Source organism: Vulpes vulpes, chromosome 9, assembly GCF_048418805.1.
Source record: "Vulpes vulpes isolate BD-2025 chromosome 9, VulVul3, whole genome shotgun sequence".
Taxonomy (NCBI): Eukaryota; Metazoa; Chordata; class Mammalia; order Carnivora; family Canidae; genus Vulpes; species Vulpes vulpes.
Window position 1 is genome coordinate 74,107,792 of NC_132788.1, and position 22,093 is coordinate 74,129,884.

General features: G+C 40.5%; 1 protein-coding gene and 1 long non-coding RNA gene across 36 annotated transcripts in view; one reads left to right on the forward strand and one right to left on the reverse strand.

Annotated features, from left to right (window-relative positions):
- Positions 1-19,460, reverse strand: part of LOC140593913 (uncharacterized) — a 39,505-nt gene extending 20,045 nt beyond the window's left edge. Inside the window, exons 1-2 of the long non-coding RNA XR_011994339.1 lie at positions 19,415-19,460; positions 3,756-3,937 (exon numbers count right to left, since the gene is read on the reverse strand). This is a non-coding gene — a long non-coding RNA (uncharacterized lncRNA). The remainder of the gene's footprint in view (positions 1-3,755; positions 3,938-19,414) is intronic.
- Positions 1-22,093, forward strand: part of FOXP1 (forkhead box P1) — a 581,289-nt gene that overhangs the window by 537,244 nt on the left and 21,952 nt on the right. For all 35 annotated transcript variants that reach the window (XM_025984809.2, XM_025984867.2, XM_025984848.2 and 32 more), the window contains 2 exons: positions 972-1,059; positions 14,313-14,396. In XM_025984809.2, coding sequence (XP_025840594.1) covers positions 972-1,059; positions 14,313-14,396 — 172 coding nt within the window. The remainder of the gene's footprint in view (positions 1-971; positions 1,060-14,312; positions 14,397-22,093) is intronic.

Consider the following 22,093-nt stretch of genomic DNA (forward strand, 5'->3'; position numbering starts at 1 on the left):
GGCTATCCCTCTCATTGTTGTGGTTGATGTTGTCGTTAGAGCATGTGATAATTTTACCTTAAGTGCAAATTTTGTTTGGGCCTAAATGTCAAGAAAATGTTCTTCATAGAATTGGAGATGAATCTCTCTTTACACTAATAGGAAAGAACTGAGTTATAAGGATACAGGAATTTTCATTTTTAAAATTTTAGGCTTTGATTCAGCCCTCTGATTACCAGAGCTCTTGCGTATGGTAAAAGTGATTGAAATTTCAATTTGTTAGCCTTTTCCCTGTTGGAAAATCTATAATAAATAGTAAAAGGACCACAAGACAGGCATACACAGCATGTGGCCTGAATCATCTATAAACTGGATATCCAGACCATTAACAGTGAAGAACCCAGGCAGAGTTTTCCTTTTAAATAATTGTCTGCATTTTGTTCCCTCTCCATGGTACATAATTTGCATGTGTAGGTTCATGCTTCAGATTTTGTGTGTTTAAAGTTGCTTTTCCACCCTTTGCCGTTTCTGACATTCACGTTAATGCATTTCAGCATAAGGGTGTGTCATCAGTTACATAAAACCCGTGTTCTTGTGAACAAACGCTCCTATCCAGACCCTGACAAATTAGGCTTCTGAACTCTCCAGAGATCCCTGGCTGTCCCTTTCTTAGATATCTACCCATCGAGGGGGTCTTAAATGTCCACCTCGACTTAATTGCTGAAATTTCCTTTTATTTATGTGTAAATGGTTATCTCTAGATGCCCTGCAGAACTTCTTCCTGGAAGACTTTTATTTCGGTGATAACAGTGTACTAAATTACGTGTAATGCCAGTATTCAGTGGTGGGGATGGAGAAGTGCAGGCTGTTCACAAATGGACTGTCCACTGCGAACTAGACCCAACTAGTTGATGCTTAAACATCCTGGTAACTTATATTTTTCTTTTTTTGTTTCTCCATTTCACTTAATGATTTTCTATGTATTGTTGCAGACATCTCAACAGTGAGCATGCGCTGGACGATAGAAGTACAGCTCAATGTAGAGTACAAATGCAGGTTGTACAGCAGTTAGAGCTACAGGTAAAACCAAATTTATTTTTAATATTACCTCAGTATTCCTCAAATTCCAAATTTCTGTAGTGTTCTGAAATGAGTTCCTGTGTACTCATTATTGAATGGAAGGTCCAAAACTTGTTGTTGTCCTTTCTTTCTTTTCTTTTTCACTCTTGGGGAAGGTTCACCTTCAGCTCCTTCTTTGGAGCTGCTGCTCAGATGTTTCAAAGTTCTGTGCATCTCTGTGTATGCCTCGAACGCCCCGCTACCTCTGTGAGCTTTCCATCTCTCTCTCTCTCTCTCCCTCTCTCTCTTTCTCTCTCTCTCTCACTTTCCCTCCTCTGTGTCTTCTCCTGCAAATGGAAAATGTTCGAAGTTAAAAAAAAAACTTGCACCTTATCTGTTGTTGATGTGAGTCCCTTGAGTTGCCAATATCGGTAACCTGGAGTTAGGGAGAGGAGCCAGGGAGAGAGATTGAGAGAGAATGGATGGGAGTGAAAAGCACACTCGAGTGTCAGCAGCAAGTACACACAAACACACACACACACTGTCAAAAGTTAACGTAGAAGCCACATGTCGATTTATTCCTCATGTTAATTTGTCACCTTTTCTCTCAGTCACTGAGACAAGAGTTCAGTGCATACACATTAAATATGCACACACATGCACACACCTGCAAACATGTATTCAGATATATAATATATAATATGTATACATATTTTTATATACATATATATATACACACACACATATATATATTATAAAACCTAGTATTTGGCAATCCATTGGGCCATGTGGAGTGTATTTTGTAACTCTAGAAAATAAACTTCTGCCTATTTCCCTGTGGATCATAGTTGTGAGGAATGGGGGGCACTTTTTAATGTGGGTTCTACTTCTTGATGTCACTTGTTGATGAACCACCATATTTTAACAATAATTCCATTCTTGGTATAATTAATAGAAAATTAGTTTCTAAAAGTAAAAATTGGGTCAGAAATGGAGATTATTAAAATGTACAATTGCGAAAGCCTGACCCTGCAAACCCCATTTATGCAACCGAGTTCCAAAATGCTTTTGAGTGCTTGATGACTCACTGTGGCTTCTTCCTCTAGCTGGTTTAGTGTAGGCAAGAGGTTAGCCGACTAGGGGAAATTAAAACAATGTTGTACATTATATTGTTACCAGCCATCGAAAAGCCTATTTTGTATGCAAGACAGCAATGCTGAGATATATGGAGAGCCCTAGGCTAAGTACAGAAGATAATTACATTTGGAATTTTACTGAGTTAAGTCATTTACAGCTTCAAATAGTTGCAGAGAAAAATCAGCCAAAACATACTTAAACTTTTTGTTGTGACTTTTCAGGATAGAAAGGATTTTTTTTAATTAGTTAGCATCTTATATGACAAATTACATTTTTTTAGTAAGATTGTCTCAAAAGTTATTTTCTTTAGCTAGTTAATATTTTTTCATTCAGACTACAGATATGAACTTATTAGAACAGTAAAATATTCATACAGGCAAAGGGCACATCATAAAATCCCCAAATTTTTATGTAAGTCTTTGGAAACATCTTTAAATTTAGCATGTTTATTCAGAAGGAAAACAGTAGTGTCATTTAACTCACCCCCAAAGTTCACTTCTGATTGATGTGTAGTTAGCCCTTGAGAAATTGGTTTCAACAGAACAACTTTATGGCTCTTGCTACCTAAATCTTTATGTATTAGTGGTTATAAAGTGATTCAAGTTCCTGCATTTATTTAGTTGATAAATTCTTAACATTCGGTTGGAATAAAGTGTTTTTCAGAGTGTCACAGTTTGCCCAAGTAGGTGTTCCGGACTCCAGATTTGAGTGTGGGGCTGTTGTTCAATACTGAGGAACTGATTATCTGCTTTATTCATTATTCCTCACTCTCCCCAAGAGCTGGCAAGAGAAGGAAAGGAGTTAGACCATCAGTAAGTTAAGTGGTTCTCTGCTGGAAGCTTTTATGTTATTTTTTGATGGGTGTGGCCTAGGAGCATTGCAGACTATTAGAAGGATTCTTTGATTATTTTGGATTTCATTTATTCATAGATTTCCTTTTATTCTTCAGCCCTAAATCAAACTGAAAGCAGGGTTTTCAACTTGTGATAGGAATCAAAGAAGATCATCTGGCCAGAAGTTACTATATAGTATTTACCCGTAATATTCCTAGTAATATTTTTGCTTGAGAGTTTGCTTTAACGAAGGAAGGGACAGGCTCACTCTAAAGGATTTGGTTTCTTCAGAGGCCAAGGGAGTTAAGGTGATAGCATAATGCTTGTGAAGAGCAAGAGTTGCCAAACTGCAGATTATGAGCCAAATCCCAAGAGCTAACAAAGGTTTTCACATTTTGAATAATTTAGGGGGTAGAGAATCAAAATAAGAATGAATTATGTGAAATTCAGAATTCAGTGTCCATACATAAAGTTGTATTAGAACATGGCCATGCGCATTCATTGACACATTATCTATGGCTATGGCTAATGGCTGCTTCTGCACTCAAACAGAAGAGTCGAGTAGTTGCAAAAGAGTCCCTGTGGCATGCAAGGCTAAAAATATTTACTGTCTGGCTGGCTCTTAAAAAGTTTGCCAAACAACCTCTGCTCCAGAGAATTCAGAAAACCCATTTGCATCACATTATGTAACAGCAACTTTTCCCCTTAGGTTCTGGGCTATCTAAATGTCTCCTAACCCCTTCTTACCTCTTCCTTCTTCACTGTGGTGTCTGAAACCATTCTAGTCACCGCACTGGTCAGGTTTCCCCAACGGCAGCTTCACGTAACAAGTATTTGTCCATCTTGGGGATCGTGGAAAGCAGGCTGATGGGTATTCATTTGTTTATCTGTTTATTTTACCAGTTCGTTTAGCACACATTATCCAGAGCCTGTAACATAGCAGGAACTTAGCCGAAGCCAGTAAAAGGGTGGCAAAGGTGAGCTAAATGGTTAAGGTTGCCTTCCTGGTTCTTATATTTTAAAGGAAAAACAGATTGTAGATAAATAATTTTCCAGTGCTGCTATCCTCTTCTTGGGTAGTGCTAGCTGACACTGATGGGTTCCTGAAAACACCAGAAGCATGCTCAAAAGAGAGTTTCAGTGCTAGAAAGGAACCCAAGCCAAAGCAATTTTATCCATTAGATATTGTCCAAGCAGATGAAATATATAAGAACATGTTAACTGTTTTTAGTTATTAAAGAACCCTCACCCTGAGCCAGAACTGAGAGGTCAAGATTAAGATGGAGTGTCTCTGGGTGGCAGACTGGCACAGGTGGGACAGTGTGAGACAAGGTACACTTCAACCCACCAGCTGTACTCATTGTGGACTTCCTCTTCCTCTTGTGTTCAACATTTCCATGTCTGTACTGTCACATTTGCCATTTCTTGTACCCGTGTCTAAAATGCACTTTTTAATTGACTTAACGAACAATTGCTGTGCCCATAGAACCTGAATTATTGGGGAAACCAGGTCCCTGCAGCGGCCCAGAAGAGTTTGAAGAGGTGTTCTCATGCTTGAACAGCCTCTCTCTCATTGCTCATAGGCATCATCCCCCCATTCTCTGCACAGCACACTGATGAATCATCACCTCCTCTAGAGAGGATGCCCTGGGCATGACCATCCCCGTGAATACTTCTGTTTGCCTTAAAGGAGGCATTCCCCAGACCAGGAAGTACCTGAACCTCCAAGTATATTATAGAATTACCATTCATTAACTTGAATTTGAGAAACAGTTGCACAACTTAGCACTGCAGGAGAGAGCCATCAAAGATGCAACAGTAAGTTCCCCAGCGGTGATCTCTATATTGTTGGAGGAGCAGTCTCTCCCTACCAGCCAGACTCTCAAGACCCTTCTCTGCACAGCACTTTAGGTCCCTGGCATTTACATCTGCGAGCACAGTCACATGTGTGCCCCCATTAGAAAAACAAACCCAATAAGCTCAAAATGGAGCTTACATCATAGATCAGTGGAGGTTCATTATGTCTACCCTGGAGCATCACTGTGAAAGGGTTCCATAGGAGAATCCTGTAGGGTGTTGTCAGCTAGCACCAGACATGACCATTATGAATGAAACCCACATGAATGATGTCCATTTCTAGTCCCACGGATCTAAACCCCAGAACCCTTCACTCTGACCCAAAACAGAAGGCCCTTGTGTTTCTTACCTCCAATGAACCTCTCCTCAAGAATTAGGTGGAAAACAAGGGGATCGTGGCTAGAGATGCTTCCTTTCTTGGTGCTATATCTGCATAACGCTATACTGGAGTCACACAAAAAGCCTTCACGATTCCAACGTTAAGAGTTAGGGCGAGAAGGCAGAAATCACGATGATGGCCATGAAGTCTGACTCAGGCCCATTCTGTCAACATCGTGTATAAGATGCATGCGTATTGTTTTTATTTTTGTGGGAAGTTACCACAATATGTAATGCATGTTTTCCTATTAGTGGACCCATTATGTGGAACTTATTAACAAAATGGTTAATTGATGTCTCATGTTACCTCCCATTACTGGTCTCAGAGGAAAGAGGGGTTGAAAAGACATCTTAGTGGCATTCTTAGCCTTTCTGAATATTTCTAACCACATTTCACTGTTACAAAGACAGTTGTAATTTTTGACATCGTAGCAGTGGACTCAATGGTGGTTAACTCCATCTGTTACCTGGAAGCCCAACATTGTAGAGACTTTGTGTGCACTGCTTGCACTGTACACATAAGTACCTAACATCAAGGTAGACGGACATCATGGTAATCATTTGGGTGCAGAACATGACTGTTTGAGGTAAGGGAATATATTTTAGGATTTTATCTGTTAGATGCTTTCTTTTGACAGTCTTCTGGATGCTGTGCAGACAAGAGGATAGGTTAGAGCTGGAGGGGGATGATGTTCCCACAATCAATATGCACGGTGTTTTATAGGTCATGAAATGTGCATGTGCATGTTGCTTGCACACATACACACACATACACACATAGACACAGAAGATAGAGGAGCTGAAGACACAGGATGTGGAAATAGTTTGCCCACCCAGATGCCATGGGCAGGAGTATAAGGGAGCACCTGAAGCTTCCTTGATACTCGAGCACCGGCCAGGATGGCCTGAGGGATTTAAATATTCATATTAACCTAGTTACCTAGTTGGCCAGGTTCACTTGGGTGGGAAATGCTTATGAATTATCTCAACCATTAAGCTGTGAATGAGATGGCACAAAAGTTATCTTAGTGACTAGGTCAGAATTCCACCCTGGGAAAAAGGAAAAGCATCTAATTTAACAGATAAGGAAAAGTCTTCTGACAGATTTCCCTCTTCAGAGAGCTGAGACATTCATGGCATAGATAAATTTTTCTGACTAGATATATGTTGGTTTTAATGATCATGTGACCTTGCTCAGTTGTCAGAACATCCTCCCTGGGTATGAAGATGGGTTTTGAGTGAAGAAAAAAAGCACTGGAGACCCGATGTTTCCTCACGTCCACAGCTCAGCATGTGTCAGGGGACAGGGCTCAGGACAGGATTCCTGCAGTCCCTCAGCCTACAGACCCTTTAAAGTGAATATTGAAAGCAGCCAAGAGGAAAAAGAGCCAACCAAACCAATGGAGGTTTGACCAGGCAGGAGGGTGGGAGTGATGGGGTGGGACCTTTTGTCTTTAATAATTTGATTCCATTTAGTCACTATTTATCAAGCACCTATTGTGTTCTGAGCACTGGATGCAGATAAGCAAGGCAGCCTCTTCCTTCCTGTACTGTGCAGCCTGGCAGTGAGGGAAGACTAGCACGTCTTTAATTCCACACCAGGCAGAGTTTCTCAGAGGAAGCACAGGAGTCATTGTGGAGCTGACCTGGGAAGGGGCAGGAGCAAGTACATTCCAGGAGGAAAGAGCCATTGAAGGATTTGCCTTGATCGTAGTATGAGGGAGGATAGTGGAAGAATGTATGTTCGTTCTTGAAATCATCTCTCTGTTCCTCAAGAAGTGGGATGTCCAGTCTTCACAGTTTGCTTTCCTGAGACTTGGGATTTCCAGTTTCGAAACTGGGAAAGTACCTGGCAAAGGGGAATGAGTTGTTCACCCTGATGATTACTTTGCATCCATTGGCTTTGGAAGAGAGCTGTCTAATGCCTCCTGTTCTGCTTGTAATTTATAAAGGACCTGGGAAGCCATTTGAAAGGGTAGTTATTGATTTCCTACTAGATGCCAAGGCAGTCCTAGGTGTTTCATACCCCTAACTTCATTGACTCCTCACAACCCACCTGTGAGTAGATACTTCCCTGTGTCCTCAATCCTAAGAGTCATTTTCTTAAAGGAAAAACAGAACTTTTGGAAATCAGTATACATCAAACATCTAATGAGCATGTGCCTTTCTTCTCCTTTGAAAAGGTGTTACTAAGTCACTGATGACCTTCACAGTTATTGGCTTTTTGAGTCAGAAACAATTCTCTGTGCCTCTCCTCTCACAGATGAGGAAACCGAAGTTTACAAGGTCTAATTCACTTGTTCAAAGCCAAAGGCCTGAGATTCTAGCCCAGCCTGTGCAGCTCACACCTCCTTTTGTATGGCGCTGCCACCTGGCACTTTTCATGCAGGGTCATCATGGCTCATTGAGGTTCTGTGTATTACCCCAAGGCATTGCAGATCACTGGGTTTAAAACCTGCCTTGTGAGGCCATGCCTTTCTCTGCCGCTTGGAGCTCCCTCCTCAGCAATCCATGGCAGCTAGACAAGGGTGGAACTTAGTGACATAGGAACCCCTTGGAAGTTCTCTAAATCATCTGCACCAGGAACTGTGAGCTCCAAGAAAATGTCAGCAGGGAGAAAAGTGTACAAGTTTCAATAGCAGAGGGAGACATTAAGCCTAACACAGATCAATAACTGTAGGGACTTAACGTGTGATCACTCTACCATTAGCATTACTGTTTGTAATCACACTAGCTTCCTGGACTTTTGCAAATATATTATCTGTGATGTGTCCCACTTTGGGCCCCTCTAACGCCACTGAAGGCAATACTCAGGACCGTTCTTCACAGCAGTGGCCTCACAGAACCTCCTGGACTCTCCCTGAGTAAGCTCAGACCATGCGGGGGAAGAAGTTCTAATGGCATCATCGCTGCATATTGTCACTGCTTTGTGACTGGAGCCAAGAAAAAGAAGAGGGGTTCTCTGGGTTTCTCACTTCCACGTTCCCTCTTTGAAAACCAAGACACTTATTTTTCATAATTTAAAATCCTGCTTAACTCTGGGAGCATTAGAATTCCTAGACTATGACTGAGTATTAGTGTGCGTCTGCTTTAAATGTCAAGAGAGTCTTTAATAATAACACGTAAGGAATGTTAAGATGGTGATAGAATACAATAAAAGTAGGGAAATTCTTCCATTGGGGTGAAATGAGCCATAGGTTGCCTCCCACCTGAGAGCTGTGGTTGTGTTAAAGAAATCATTTATAAGTTTTCACTGGTGCTGAGCTTTGAAGGCATGTGAATGACCATAGCTTGATACAGTGGGTCAAAAAGAACTCTGGTAACTACTCAGTTAGGTAGAAGATTTTCATTTTCCCTCCTTCTAAGTCGCTATTTTGTTTTTTGGTTTTTTTTTTTTTCCCTTGTTTTTCTTCTTTTGATCCTATGTATGGTAGAGACCCATGGAACTGGATGAGCTCTGCCTCAGTCAGTTCTGTTTGGATCATCATTGTATATAAAATGAGACAGCCACTGTCAGGACTTCCTCAGTCTGTGGACAGGAGTCTTGTCTCCCAAAACTAGTGCATTAATCCCGGACATGTTGGGGTCCTTATTAAAACTTTTACTCCCACATTCCCTCGCTTGCCATATTGGGCTTAGCAGGTTTGGGTGAGACCACAGTCAGTTAAATTTGGGATCATCATTGTACAGGAATGAGCCCAACTTCCCTGCCCCTCAGTCGAGTGGCTGCTGAAACTCCTCATCTCACCCTGCCTGGAGGTTCTGCATCAGTGGTTCAGTATAGCAGATGGGAAGAGTGGCAAAGATCTGTGTTTGCATTTAGCATCCCAGGTGCATCTGATAGTCAGGCATCCTGTAGCTGGAATTCTAGTTTCATCTCTGCCCCTTCCCAGCTCCATGATCTTGAGTAAGTTCACCGATTGAGCCTCAGTTTCCCCAACTATAGAATCTAAGAGTAGGACTTAGAGGATTTGAAGTAGCCACAACAGTCTTTGCTTCTGTGAAATCAAGTGAGTGACTTGGTCCTTTCTTCTCATCTGTTCTTGGTAATTCTAGCATTTTTACGCATCCAGAATCCTTCATTTGTTTCAGATTTTGTTTCTCACAAGTGAGAACCGCCAAATTGGGCTTAAAATGATTAGTCCTCCAGACAACATATAAAGTGATTATGTTAAATGAACCTAAAACCATGTTCCCTTTTCTCTGCTAAAAGAATGAGTTTAATCTCCTCAGTTTTTATCTTTGAAGACCTTGAATGGAGCTCCTCGCCTTGGGCGGTTATCAGTGTGTCCGGAGTGATACACACGTTCCAGTCTTTCACAGCCAGGACCGGCTAAAACACCATTTGAGGCCATGGCTAATAGAAGAGGGGATGACCTATATCAGCCAAGGGGAGAAAAAGCATTTGCCTAGGATGAGGGAAACAGACAGTGAGAGTCAAGGAAATAAATCCATAAGCAATGGGCTTCATCTTTCCTACAATTTCATCCTTCAAAACATCAAAATTATCTCCCAATCTAAGCCACCTGCAAACTACACAGAACTCCTGTTACATGGACCTGGGTTCCAAGCATACAGTCAACCAGTAGACGTCTAAATAGACTAGACTGATCTAACTTTGCTTTAAAGAAAGTTAGATATTTTTGAGCATCCATAAAGTGCTAAAAGGCTCTGTGCTACGCCTGTTATGTGCAAGAACTTATCTAATCCTCAAAACAACCCTTCAGAGTTCAGAGATTATTATTCCATATTTAGAAGAAGAAACTAAATACTTAAAAAGGTTACATAATGTGCTCAGAGTCATAGAGCCAGAATTTGAATCCAGTGTATTCTGATTGTGGTGCCCACGACCTCCATCCATTTTCAATCTGCTGTCTCCAAAATTGAGCAGCAACCTGCTAAGAAGCAAACACTGTACGAGCAGGGCCCCTCAGCTGTTTGGCCCGTTGGCATTCTTTTTATACCAGATACCCACCCCCTGTATCCACCAGGAAAGCATTTAGAGAGTAATTTCTGAGAGCACAACATAAGAGATTGTTTTAATTTGCCAACCAAATTTTTAGTTGACCTTTGGTGTACATTTCTCATCCTCCTTTTCTTTGCTTTTCATGGGATTCAGTTTATGAGGAAATGCTGGAATATATACTTGCTAATATTAAATGTTTGTATTGTCATATTATAATAATGAAAGGATGCCGTGAAAATGGATAGGGATGCTGAGCTCATGGAATGATGGCATAAAAAGTAATAAAGAATCAGAAAGCTTTTCGAAGGGCCAGTGAATATTAAAAATGCAATACAGCCCAGCCCCTGCAGAGAGAGGATATGGTTTTAATAGGTGTGAAATATTAGCCTTTTTTGCCTAAAACAACAAGAAGTAAATTTGGCAGGTGTTTTTCCCCCCTTTAATTGTTAAAAGGGTTTGTGTTAGAGGTGATCAGCTCACTGATGGTGAAAATTCAGAACCCATCCAAGAATATAGTAAGTTCTAGTTAGCACCCATCAAACAGAAACAGAAACTTGGATTTTTGTCTTTTTTCTGTAACCTTGCACATCATTTGTTAAAAAAATAAAAAGCAGAACTAGGATGGTAGAATTGAGTGCAAGGCAAAATAAGGACCCGGGGTAATTCTCAAAATGGACAATGAATTCTACGTTAATATTCCCATGGAAAAGTGAGAAATTGTCTCCCTTGGCAGTAACCTCCAAGATTTATGGATGTGGGTGTGTGTACAAACTCTAGGTGTGTGTTTGCAACATGGTGTTACTACATTTGACCAGTAAAAGGTCAGCACAGTAGACATCTGAATGGAATATAGAGGTGATGATTCCTTTTGATGCTGGGAATTTGGATTCCCTTCTCCTCTGTTGGTTAATTGCTGCATCAACAATATTTACCCCCAAATTAAATCACAATTAATATTCATCAGACTCTTAAGTAAATATCACCTCTCACCCTTTAACTTGTAATGTTTAGTGCAGCAGAGTACTTGTTTTTAAAAAGAATAATAGATATGCCTTCATGCCTTCTGCCCCATGATAACTTTTAAGACAAAACATTATTTAAAATTCTAAGAATATTTTGGTCCTAACATCAAAAAACTTAAAACACAGTTAAAAAAAAATCTACAGAAATACAAATAACTGTTGAAAAATGCCATTGCTAACATTTTAATTGTTCTAACCGAGCCACTTTGGAAAACTAAATTCCTTTGGCATTATGTGTTCAGAGCATCTTTTAGTTTGGCCGTTCAATAACTTACTAAAGCACAGAGGATGAATAACGTAAAGTGGCTCCTAATATGGTATCATTTTCATTTCCTGTTTGTTGAAAGATAAATGCTAACACTGTAAGGCTTTTTTTCTTCCTAATTTATTCCTCCCTGTACCACAAGGGAATAAAAAGGAAAAAAAATCAAATGTGATATGGCTTGAGACTGAGTCATCCAGCCAGGGATAAGCCGAGAGCTTTTTCTCTCTTGCTTTCCTACCTTTTCCCTTTCCTCTGTCTTTTCCCAACTACTGAGACACTCCTTCCCCTTGGAAAACACCTTGATTTGAAAATGTCTTATTTGACTTCTATTTTGGAATAATTCAGCTTACAAAAGACTCGTATTTCTTTTTTTTAAGATTATATTTTTGAGGGGCACCTGGGTGGCTCAGTGGTTGAGACTCTGCCTTTAGCGCAGGTTGTGATCCTAGGGTCCTGGGATCGAGTCCCACATTGGGCTCCCCGCAGGGAGCCTGCTTCTCCCGCTGCCTGTGTCTCTGCCTCTCTGTGTGTGTCTCATGAATAAATAAATAAAATATATTTTAAAAATAAATAAGTTTTAAAAAAAGATTTTATTTTAGGGGCACCTGGGTGGCTCAGTCCATTGAGCCTCTGACTCTTGGTTTCAGCTCAGGCCACGATCTCAGGGCTGTGTGATTGAGATCACCATCAGGCTCCTGTGCTCAGTGGGAGTCTGCTTGAGATTCTTTCCCTCTCTATCTCCCTCTGCCCCTTCCCCTGCTTGCACTCTCTTACTCTACACCCCCTCAAATAATAAACATGTAGATAGGTAGGTAGGTAGATAAATCCTTTTTTTAAAAAGCAATCTCTATACCCACTGTGGGGCTCAAATGCACAACCCTAAGATCAAGAGTCACACACTGTACCAACTAAGCCAGCCAAGTGCTTCAACTTGATAATTTGAAGACTTAAGGTTAATTATGTGACATAGAAGAAATGAGCCCTTCCTCAGTTGAAAGGCATTATATTGGACAAATGGTCTATAAAAGTGCTGATCTAAGACTCTCTCAGTGTCTCTCTCTCTCTCTCTCTCTCTTTCTGTCACTCACCCATTCATTAATCTCTTCATTTCCCCCAAATTCCACAGCTCTTCTCTTAACTCTACCTTTATCTTTTGGAGATCTACTCCCCACTGACTTTACAGAGGTATTTATTATCATGTCTGTCAGTTTCACCATAAGCATCTTTGCCATAGACCTCTTTGCCACAGTCATTTGTACCACAGAACTAATTGTCCAAAGGCAATTTGGCCCTAAGAGATTAAAAAAATAATAATAACTGACAATATGGTTTGACAGTTTAATTTCATTTCTCCATTGACACAGTACTTCCATTTTTATATTATATAAATCTTGGCCCTCATAATGGTGTATACCGTGGCACAGTTTCCAACCTACATGTCCCATAGAACTTTGGAACACCTCTCAGTGGACATGTGACCATATGCCAAGAACAAGCAACAGTGTAGAAGGCTTTCACAGTGCCATACAGAGCTCAGTTACAAACATGTATCCTGGTATTTAGAAACTGATACCTCTCATAATGAAGGAGGAAATTTTTTTGATAAAAGAAAACGTGCAGTGCTGAATGAGGGTGAATGAGAGTAAGAAAAAAAAAAAGTAACGATACTCTTTTTTTTTTTTTTTTTTTTTTTTGGCGCCCGAACAGGGACATGAAAAAGTAACGATACTCTGAAGAAGTGCTTCAGTATAGTCCACAAAATAAAACCCGTTACTTGTGCTATATGGCCATCATTCCACACTGTACATTTTGAATGAATTCAAATGTTTTTTATTCACAGGAGAAGGCTTTTTGTTTTGTTACTCATTTTTTGTTTCATTTTATCCTTTTTCAGGAATGCCCCTCCCTCATTTGTCATGATTGTATCTTTTATGGTAAAATTGTCTTATGGCCGATGAGTTATGTGCCAAAAATGCTGGTGGCAAAGATGCTGGTGGCAAAGATGCTTGTGGCAAAACTACCTAGATTTTGTCTCCCCTGTACCCAGCTGTCTTGAATTATCAAAAATATCATTAGGTTAAAACAGTTCAGGGCAAACATAAAGTATAATCCAGTAAGTAATATTCTGAGTGCCTACAACGTATATCTGACTAGGAGCTTGTATGCCTTCAGAAGATAACTTTTTGTGCAATGAGAGGACTTAACTTTTTTTAAGATGAGATCAACACATAGTAGGTACTCATACATTGAATAACTGAATGATTAAGCTTATTCTGCATTCCTTTGGATGTGAGAACTTGCCATCTCCTGGAGCCCCATGCAGGCCCTGCCAGTATTGCTCACCAGCACGGTGCTGATCTATGCCTACCTGTTAAAGTTAGTTAGAAGTTAATTCTGCATAAATGTATCCATGTGTCTAAGAGCTTTTCCACAACCACAAAAGATGAATTTTATGAGTTTTTAGCTACCTCACTCGTTTTCCTTTGGCTTCCTCATGAATAAGATTGGCTAATAGGCATGATTCACGTTTTTGTCTTTTAGCTGTCTGTGTTACATGGGACTCCTTGGTGCCAGCAGGTCTAGAACTTCCCAGTTAAAAGCTAATGCATCTTGTGTTGAGAAATCTCACACTGACACCTCCAGTTACTTCGAGTTTGGCAATGGCTGTGTAGATTTCAAAACGATTAAGCAATGAAAAAGATTTTGTCATGTGCAATGGTGCTATAGTTTAATTTGGAATATGTATCATTTTGGATGTTAAAATAGTAATGCATCTGTATTCAAAGAAATAACAGAGCATTTCCTTCCCCCACTAGCTTGCAAAAGACAAAGAGCGCCTGCAAGCCATGATGACCCATCTGCACGTGAAGTCTACCGAACCCAAAGCCGCCCCTCAGCCCGTAAGTACTAAGCTCTACACCAAGGGGACAAAACCCTACAGTATCTTTTCTCTGCTTCCCCACCTCAAGTGTAGGAGGCAGGACAGCCTCCTCTGGCAGCTGTCAGTATTGAAGGATCTGAGTTGAGCTGACTGTTTCTGGGTATCTTTTATGAAGAGAGCAGTGTGCAGGGCACTTAAGAAGATAGAGGATGATACAGAGCCCTAGCCATGAGGCCCAACAACTAGCTCTTCAAGACAGATGACTGGTGCTGTAGCAGGGTATAAAAATATATTATGATAGGTCACTGGGAAGGGGGAGAAAAAAATCTTTCCAAATGCTCTGTTTTGCTCTGCAAAAGACAATCAGACCATGGAGTCAAAGGAAGAGGGCATTTCAGCCTGGGTTAGCCATGAGACAGCGGGTACGAGAAACAGAGTGAGGGCTAGTCCAGTCTAGAGGAAAGAAACAGAAAACACACTCTTGGAATAATTGGAGGCTAAAATTGTGGAGGGCATCCAGTGGTTGTTAGACAGAAGTGAATATTACTCGTTTTTTTCAGGTGGGAGATCAAACACGGTTCACTGAAATTGCATTTAACTTTTAGGAATCTCCTACTTCCTGCCTTGTTCCCTTTTCCTTAACCTTGAAGAGTGCCATCCAAGCACAGACAGTTAATATCGAAGCAGAAGGATGGTTTCTAAACCCCAAATCCTGTCTTGGGCCTCATTCCTTGCTATAAATTGATCGCTTTAACAGTTGTATTTCTCATATACTTATATTTCTAAAAATCTCCTTGTAGCTTCCACTGATTATTCAAAATGGAGAGAGTGCTGTGCTTCTTGATTTTTAAGATTTGTAAAATTTAAAGGTACACTGCCTTTATTTGATTTTGCTTGGAGTCACTGTGTGAAAATTAATTGAGCGTTGACAATCTATAGTTAGTACCAGCAATTTTAATCAATATGCAATGATGCAGCGTAATGGCAAAGTATTGGTTTATCTGTTTTGACTGATTTTTTTCTATAAATAAAGCAAACATACACCCATATATGTATGATTTATGGTGATAGAAATAAAACGGAGTCAGACTATTAACCCAGCAAATATGGTAGCCTGCCAAGATGCAGTTGGCAGACAAAATTAATGTCTGAAACAGAACACATTACTGAGATATAGGACATAAAATCATTAAACACTTTGCGCATCCATTTTTACTAGGAAAGAACCCTTAGTTTCCATGTGTTTTGCAGTAAATGGCTAGAGGACTGAATGTGTAGGCTACCAAAAAGAAAGGGAAACAAAAACCTAGGCCGTTTGATATTGTGAATCCACAGTAGTCAGCTGTGCTGTTTGTACTGCCTTCATCAGCCCCTCCCTCCTTTTAAGGAGGGTCCTTGGGAATAATAGGAGCCCAGCTAAAGCAAGTTGGTAAGACCTGGAAATCACTTAATGGAGTTCTCCAGTGGGCACAGCCAATTGCTAGGGGAATCGATTACCTTCTGAACTCTGGTCACACTGCTTTGTTTGAGATGGGATTTTTTTTTCCCAGGATGAGGAATCTGAGTCTTTAAACCTAATAATGAGAGAGAGAAAGAGATTATCTCCTACTTCCTCCATGGATTAAAAGCAGTGGATAGAATAATGTGCGGACTCCAGACTCTGGTCTAGGATGGACTCATGTTGTATCATGGGGCTCCTTGGGAGGAGGAGGTATGAAAGTGGAGTTGTGAGACCCCATGGGGTGCTCAGTAAGTGATGGGGCCAGGTGTTGGCAGGAAGCGCCATACAGGTAAACCTACATAGGCCACAAAAGGATCGTTGGGAATCTCCATGAGGACCAGTGTGAAGCAGCCAGTAAACAGGGAAAAGCAGTCATGGGGGAAAGGCACAGGGAAGGAAGGTTTGTCTTGATTAGTATTAAAAAAAAAAAATGTTTTACATTCTAGAAAATTATAACTTTGAAGGGGACCTCCTACTAAATTTATTTTTAACTGTTCTATTGAAAATTCTCTACCACTAGTCAACATTATCTCTTAGTAGCTCAGCACAGTATTTCTTTATTAAAAGAAATAGGCACGAATATTTTTGACTGAAAAATTAATAGCTTTTGAATTCATACACAGCAGGTTTTCTTTTGCAAAGAAGTCCAATATCGCTGCACAGCACTTCTATAACCATTTATTTAGTGTCCAAGTCAAACCTTTGACAGCTAGAGCAGCGCTACAAGCCAATATAAAGAACTCCAAGATGTAAACCAACAATAGGCCGTCTGTGTGAGGTTTGCCATTGTCAAATACATAGATTGTTTGGATTAGTTTATGTAAATGTACTGTTGTATTACCCTTTGAAAAAAAAAAGATCACATTTGTGTATGAAAAGTGGTTCCCTTCACAGGCAGCATTATAAATTCCTTATCCTTTAACTTACATGTAAGAAGTAAAAATTGGTGCCTGACAAGCAGATATTGTGTGACACTCTGTTGCCGGAGTGAACCTACCTTCTTTTCATTTATTGGAAAATAGAAAATTTTATTATAGATACCATCTTATAAATCAGGAATTATTAAAATATGTATAGGTGAGGCATTGGGAAATTAATTATAAAAGGTAGACGTGTAGTGTTTTGCATAAATTTTTACTTTCCTTGCCAAAAAAGGGGGGGAGGCATACACATTTAGCGGACCCTTGATTCTTTCAACTTTAGGGATACAGAGCTATCTGATGATCGATTCTAAGGTGCAAAATATTCCTTTTTGCCTGTAATTAATTTATTCCACCTTAAATAATAGAATGCACAGTATATCCTTCTAGAATCTTTGATTTGAAATAAGCAGCCACCAGGATTCAAATCTAACCATAGATGGGGACTTTCACGTTATATCCTTGCCAGTAAGTTGATGAGGTTTTTTCTTTTTTCCATTTCTGTTTAAAAGGAACTTCATGTTTATTTTAAAATTCTTAGTCACTAAGTGATAGAATGCTTTGCTGTAAACGTTGCTTTTCACTAAATGCCATTTGGGTGGTAAGTGTCATTTGTTGTATCCAGTCATCCAACCAGTCCCTATTTCATTGCATCAGACAAACTGCCAAAACCTTCTTGGATTGTCCTTATATCAGCTCATAGACACATTCCTTGGACCCTATTGTAGAACTCATCTTCCCATTTGGGTAGATGGAGAATATGCTCATCTCAGGACTGTCCTGAGTATTTAGGCACAGCTGTAAGCTCATCCCACACTGGGACGTGTGTGGGGGAGCCTTACTGTTCTTTGGATACTTTCAGTAGCACATCTCCCCCTCCACTTGCCTTCAGACACTTCATATCGAAGAAAACCTTTGCTTCCATAGTCATACCCAGGACAACTCACACAGCACATTATTTTTGGAAACAGAATTCCTGTGTTTCGAGTCAAGCTGTTTTATCAACAAGTATGTATTAAGTATGCTGCTAAAAACACAGAGCAATAAAACAAGAGAGCCCCATCCCTGCCACTAAGGTCTTTGTGGAGTCTTGAGGGACAAACAACCACACACACTCATTACATGATCATGCCATGTGTCAATAGGATTCTGGGAGAAGTGGTGTCGGAGATGAAAAGGAAGAAATGGACGGGAGTCAGATCTGTGAGTCTTTCCTTGGGTTCAGAGGAGGTGCGTGTGTCTGTGGGTCTCTGAGGAAGGCAGTGGGGAGAGGAAGGCATGTCACAAGGACCAGTGTAGAGGAAGCAAAGGACCAGCCAGCATCAGATAAACAAGGCTTTCTGGTTTTGAATTTATTTGTAAGCTTTTAATTTTGTGAAGACTGGGCCCTGCATGGAAAAGATATGTAAAAGTTTCCCAGAGCAGCTGTATATTTTAGCAGTTGGGGATGCACAATGGGAAAAGCCTTTCTTGACATATGTTGAGAAGGGCCAAATTGACTATATTTTGAGTTTTAAAAGATTATTCTCTTTTCCGTGTGAAGAGAAGCAAAAAATCAGACAGGAGTAAATGATCCTCATGAGACTAATGGATATTCTTTGGTTCCAAACACGGTAACATTCTCAAAGTAAACACCAAAGTGTATTGCTGGGGGTTCGTGTCCCCATGCTTGCTCCATGGAGAATTTGCTGAGCTATTTCCTTGGAGGGAAGCGTAACTCAGAGGACAAAACAATAACAACGAAAAGAAGCATGTCTGTGTCATGACTTTATTAAGCTGTTAAGGATTTTTTAAGAAGACTTCCCTATCATAATGTCAGGAAAATCCTATAAAGCGTATTTTATAATGCCGGAGTACATGAGAGGTGCGCCTTGCTTCGGGGTATTCCTGCACACCAGAAAACAACTCCTGATCCTGGAAAAACCACATTCCTACAGATTTGGTGGGCAAGTAATTATAGCATAGGTAGTATATCCTTCTTTATGAAAATGTTATAAAACGCTTACAGGAACTTGGATATTTGAAGCGAAATGCAGTATTACATTTTCCTTTTTACGCATTCTCTTTTCCTCCAACCATAGCAATTAGGACTGTTTCGAAATAGTTTTTAGCTGCTATAAAAACAAAGTGTCCCCCCTCTATAAAAAGGGTCTTTTAACTCTTAAAGCAATGGCTGATCCTTTGGGCTGCTTGCAGCCTTGCTTGAGGCCTAGAGAAACAATCATAGGCAGTCATAAACGATTCTCTAGCACAGTACACACAAGCTGTTTTTCTGTAGTGTTTCTCATGAAGCCCCCCCCCCCCGCCCCAGCCACCACCACCACACCCCCAGCCCCATTCCACATGTTCCCGTTCGCTGCCCGATACCCTCAGAAAGGCCGGCCACCTCTGAACGCCCCCAATTCACGTCTAGAAACGTTCAAGCAGGCCTCCAGCCCGCTCAGGGCAGTGAAGCCAAGAGCAGAAAAACGAGTTCTGTGAGCCTCAAAGTCCCTACTAAGCAGCGAGGTGCCCCAGTGTTTGGGTTTCAGGTTTGTCTTTTGTTCTCAGAATCTGTTTTCATGTGAGGCAAGAGCACAAACAAAAATAAAAATGAGTTCTTATGGGAATACTTACGACAAGTCTGTTTCTGTCCGGGGTTTACATCAGCGCTTTGTTTATTTTTTAAAAATGTGAGTGACTCATCATCTTTAAAAGAAGAGAGGAGGTTACTGTTTAAAAACTAAAGATTAATCTTTTACAAAAGGACTCAGCAGAATACGAGGCGGCTGACAGGGTCCTAGCAGTTGGGACGGGTACAGTCCCCAGGACAGTCTTTCTGGAAGTGAGCTGGGGTAGGGATGGGGGAGACGGTGGTTAAGGGCACCCGGAGATTTACAAAAGAAAACCCTGCAGCAATCTTAAGTGATAGAAGAATGTAACTTCTGGCCAGACCCTCAAAGCGATTATCTTTGCCGAAATCATCACATGACGGAAACTTGCCATGTAGAAAATATCAGAGTTACTAACTTTTCCAAACATAGCAACTTCTTTTTAAATAGAAAATACACACAATAAGAAAAATAGGAAAAGAAACCCTCCCAGTCCGATCCCTTCCTGCTCCATGCCCCGGAAAAAAAAAAAAAATTATCTTTTAAAACCTTAACTACAATCAGAAACATGAAGCACATATGCTTTCATTTCTAATTGATGATTATATTAAGATTTAATAGTTTACAATTAAGATGAATATTTCAAGATTACAGCAAAACCCACACCAGTCCCGATCTGTTCTTCCGTTCTAAGTCTGTAATTAATTTTCTTTTTTTTCTTTTTCTTTCTTTCTTTTTTTTTTTTCTTTTTTTTTTGAATCCACTGTTCTCAGAGAGACCTTAATTAGAAGAGCAGGTTTGGTTTGAACACAGAGCCTGTTTTGAACCCTTCCCCATGCTCCATCTTATCTTTCCCTCGTGACCCTCCTCCCTGAAGATGGTTTTTCCTCAAGACAAGCATGTGATCATCAAACAAAAGTTTAAAAGTTAACAAACTTCTATAGCAGTTGACAAGGTTGACATTTCATTAACTTGTTGGTTCAGCCTTCAAATGATTCCGAGAGGCGAAGCACCCTCTGTTTGGAGTTTACGGCTTTTTGTTCTTCCTTCCCTCACAGACTACAGTCATGTTTAATTTGGAATCTGGGCTCCTTTGGCAAATTAGCAATTAGAACAATTTTGTGGGAATATGTATATGTGTCATTAGTTTTCCTGCAAATTAATAGCAAGGGCAGAGGTCAGGCAGAAATTTTCCACTTGACTGCCGTTCCTCTATTGAGACTTGGCACTTGGTTGTGGAATGGCCACAGCTGCTCTCAGCCACCCTCTTCCTGTAGGAACTGTCTTTTAATTAGTTTACCTCACAGCCATCATTACAAATATTACTGCCTCCCCTCCTCGAAGTAAAATTACTGTTTCTACAAAATATTCCAGTGACATCTTGCACCACTGCACATTGATGGTAGGGTCACTCGAATGCAGCATTTAATCATTAGATCACCTCCGTCCGCGTCTCCTAATTAGAACCCTTACAATACATTTTTATCTGGTAATTAGCTGAGATTGGCTGCTTCCTCTGTGGCTTATTAGAGACAGCCCAGCAGTGGGTGTGAATCACGGTGTCATTTGTCAAGCCTGGTAAGCCCCCTCTCTGCTCTCTCCTGGCTTCGTGTTTATTTCCATTTGCTACCTATGTTCAAAACCCTCCAGAAAACTCTACCATATATTTCTTTGCGGGCTGTGCTAACCTGCAGGGATTTTATTTTTTCACTATTGCTCATTCGGTACACACAGTCCAGGTGTTAAGACCTTTGGTAAAAGCTACAGATGTCCCATTCTTTTCACCTTTTATGACACAGTACCACGTGACGTGCCTGTTCTCCTGTTTGAGCACCACAGATGGATTTGTTACTTGCCGAATGTTTACATGAGTTTTGGCTTTTTTCGAGTCCACTGCACTGGGTGCCCCTTCCTCACAGAATGGGAAAGCAGCCGGCACGTTTCTTGCAGCCGTTGTATTCATAATTCTCATTACGTGTTTAAGAAAGTTATGGTGTTTAGGTGACTGTGTTTAAACGGAAAAGCCAAAAAGTAGAATTAGTCCTCAGAATCGCTTTATGTTTGTCACGCACACTGTCCTTTGACCGGTGTCTGTATTCGATGGTAGGACCTTCAGGGGCAGCGAACGAATGTTCTGTCTCTATTTTTGTCATTTTGGTTTCATGTGCCTTATGTTTGTTCAGTAGTATTTATCGAATATCATTTATAAGTAGGGACTAAAGCTATTCAATGAATCCTTTCCAAAAATGAGCCTATAGAGAAATGAAACTGGTTAATGATTATTTTTCCCATTAACTGGGCATAAGAGATGCTTATACTGAGAGCCTAGGATCACGAGTGTGTGTTTGGTTGTGAATATAGGCAAGTTATTTCATCGATCATGAGCCTCAGTTTACTCATCTGTAAAACGTGAGCAGTGACATGTCCCTTATTAATCCTGGTATGAGAATGAGGTGAAACCACACAGTGGCAGGTGGCTTACAGTATGGTTTATACAAATGGTATCCATGCCTTTCTGGAATGTTTGGATATTTTTAGGCCTAGCAGCATCTGAGTTTTAAAAGCTGTTATTTATGAGCAGTAGCCTTTCATGCACTAATTTCCTTGACCCGTTGCTTAGGCTGATGCTTATACATACTGTTGCTGCACTTGGTCAGTGATTAAGGCCCAAGGCAAAGAGGAGGTCAGCCCCAACCGTCCCGGT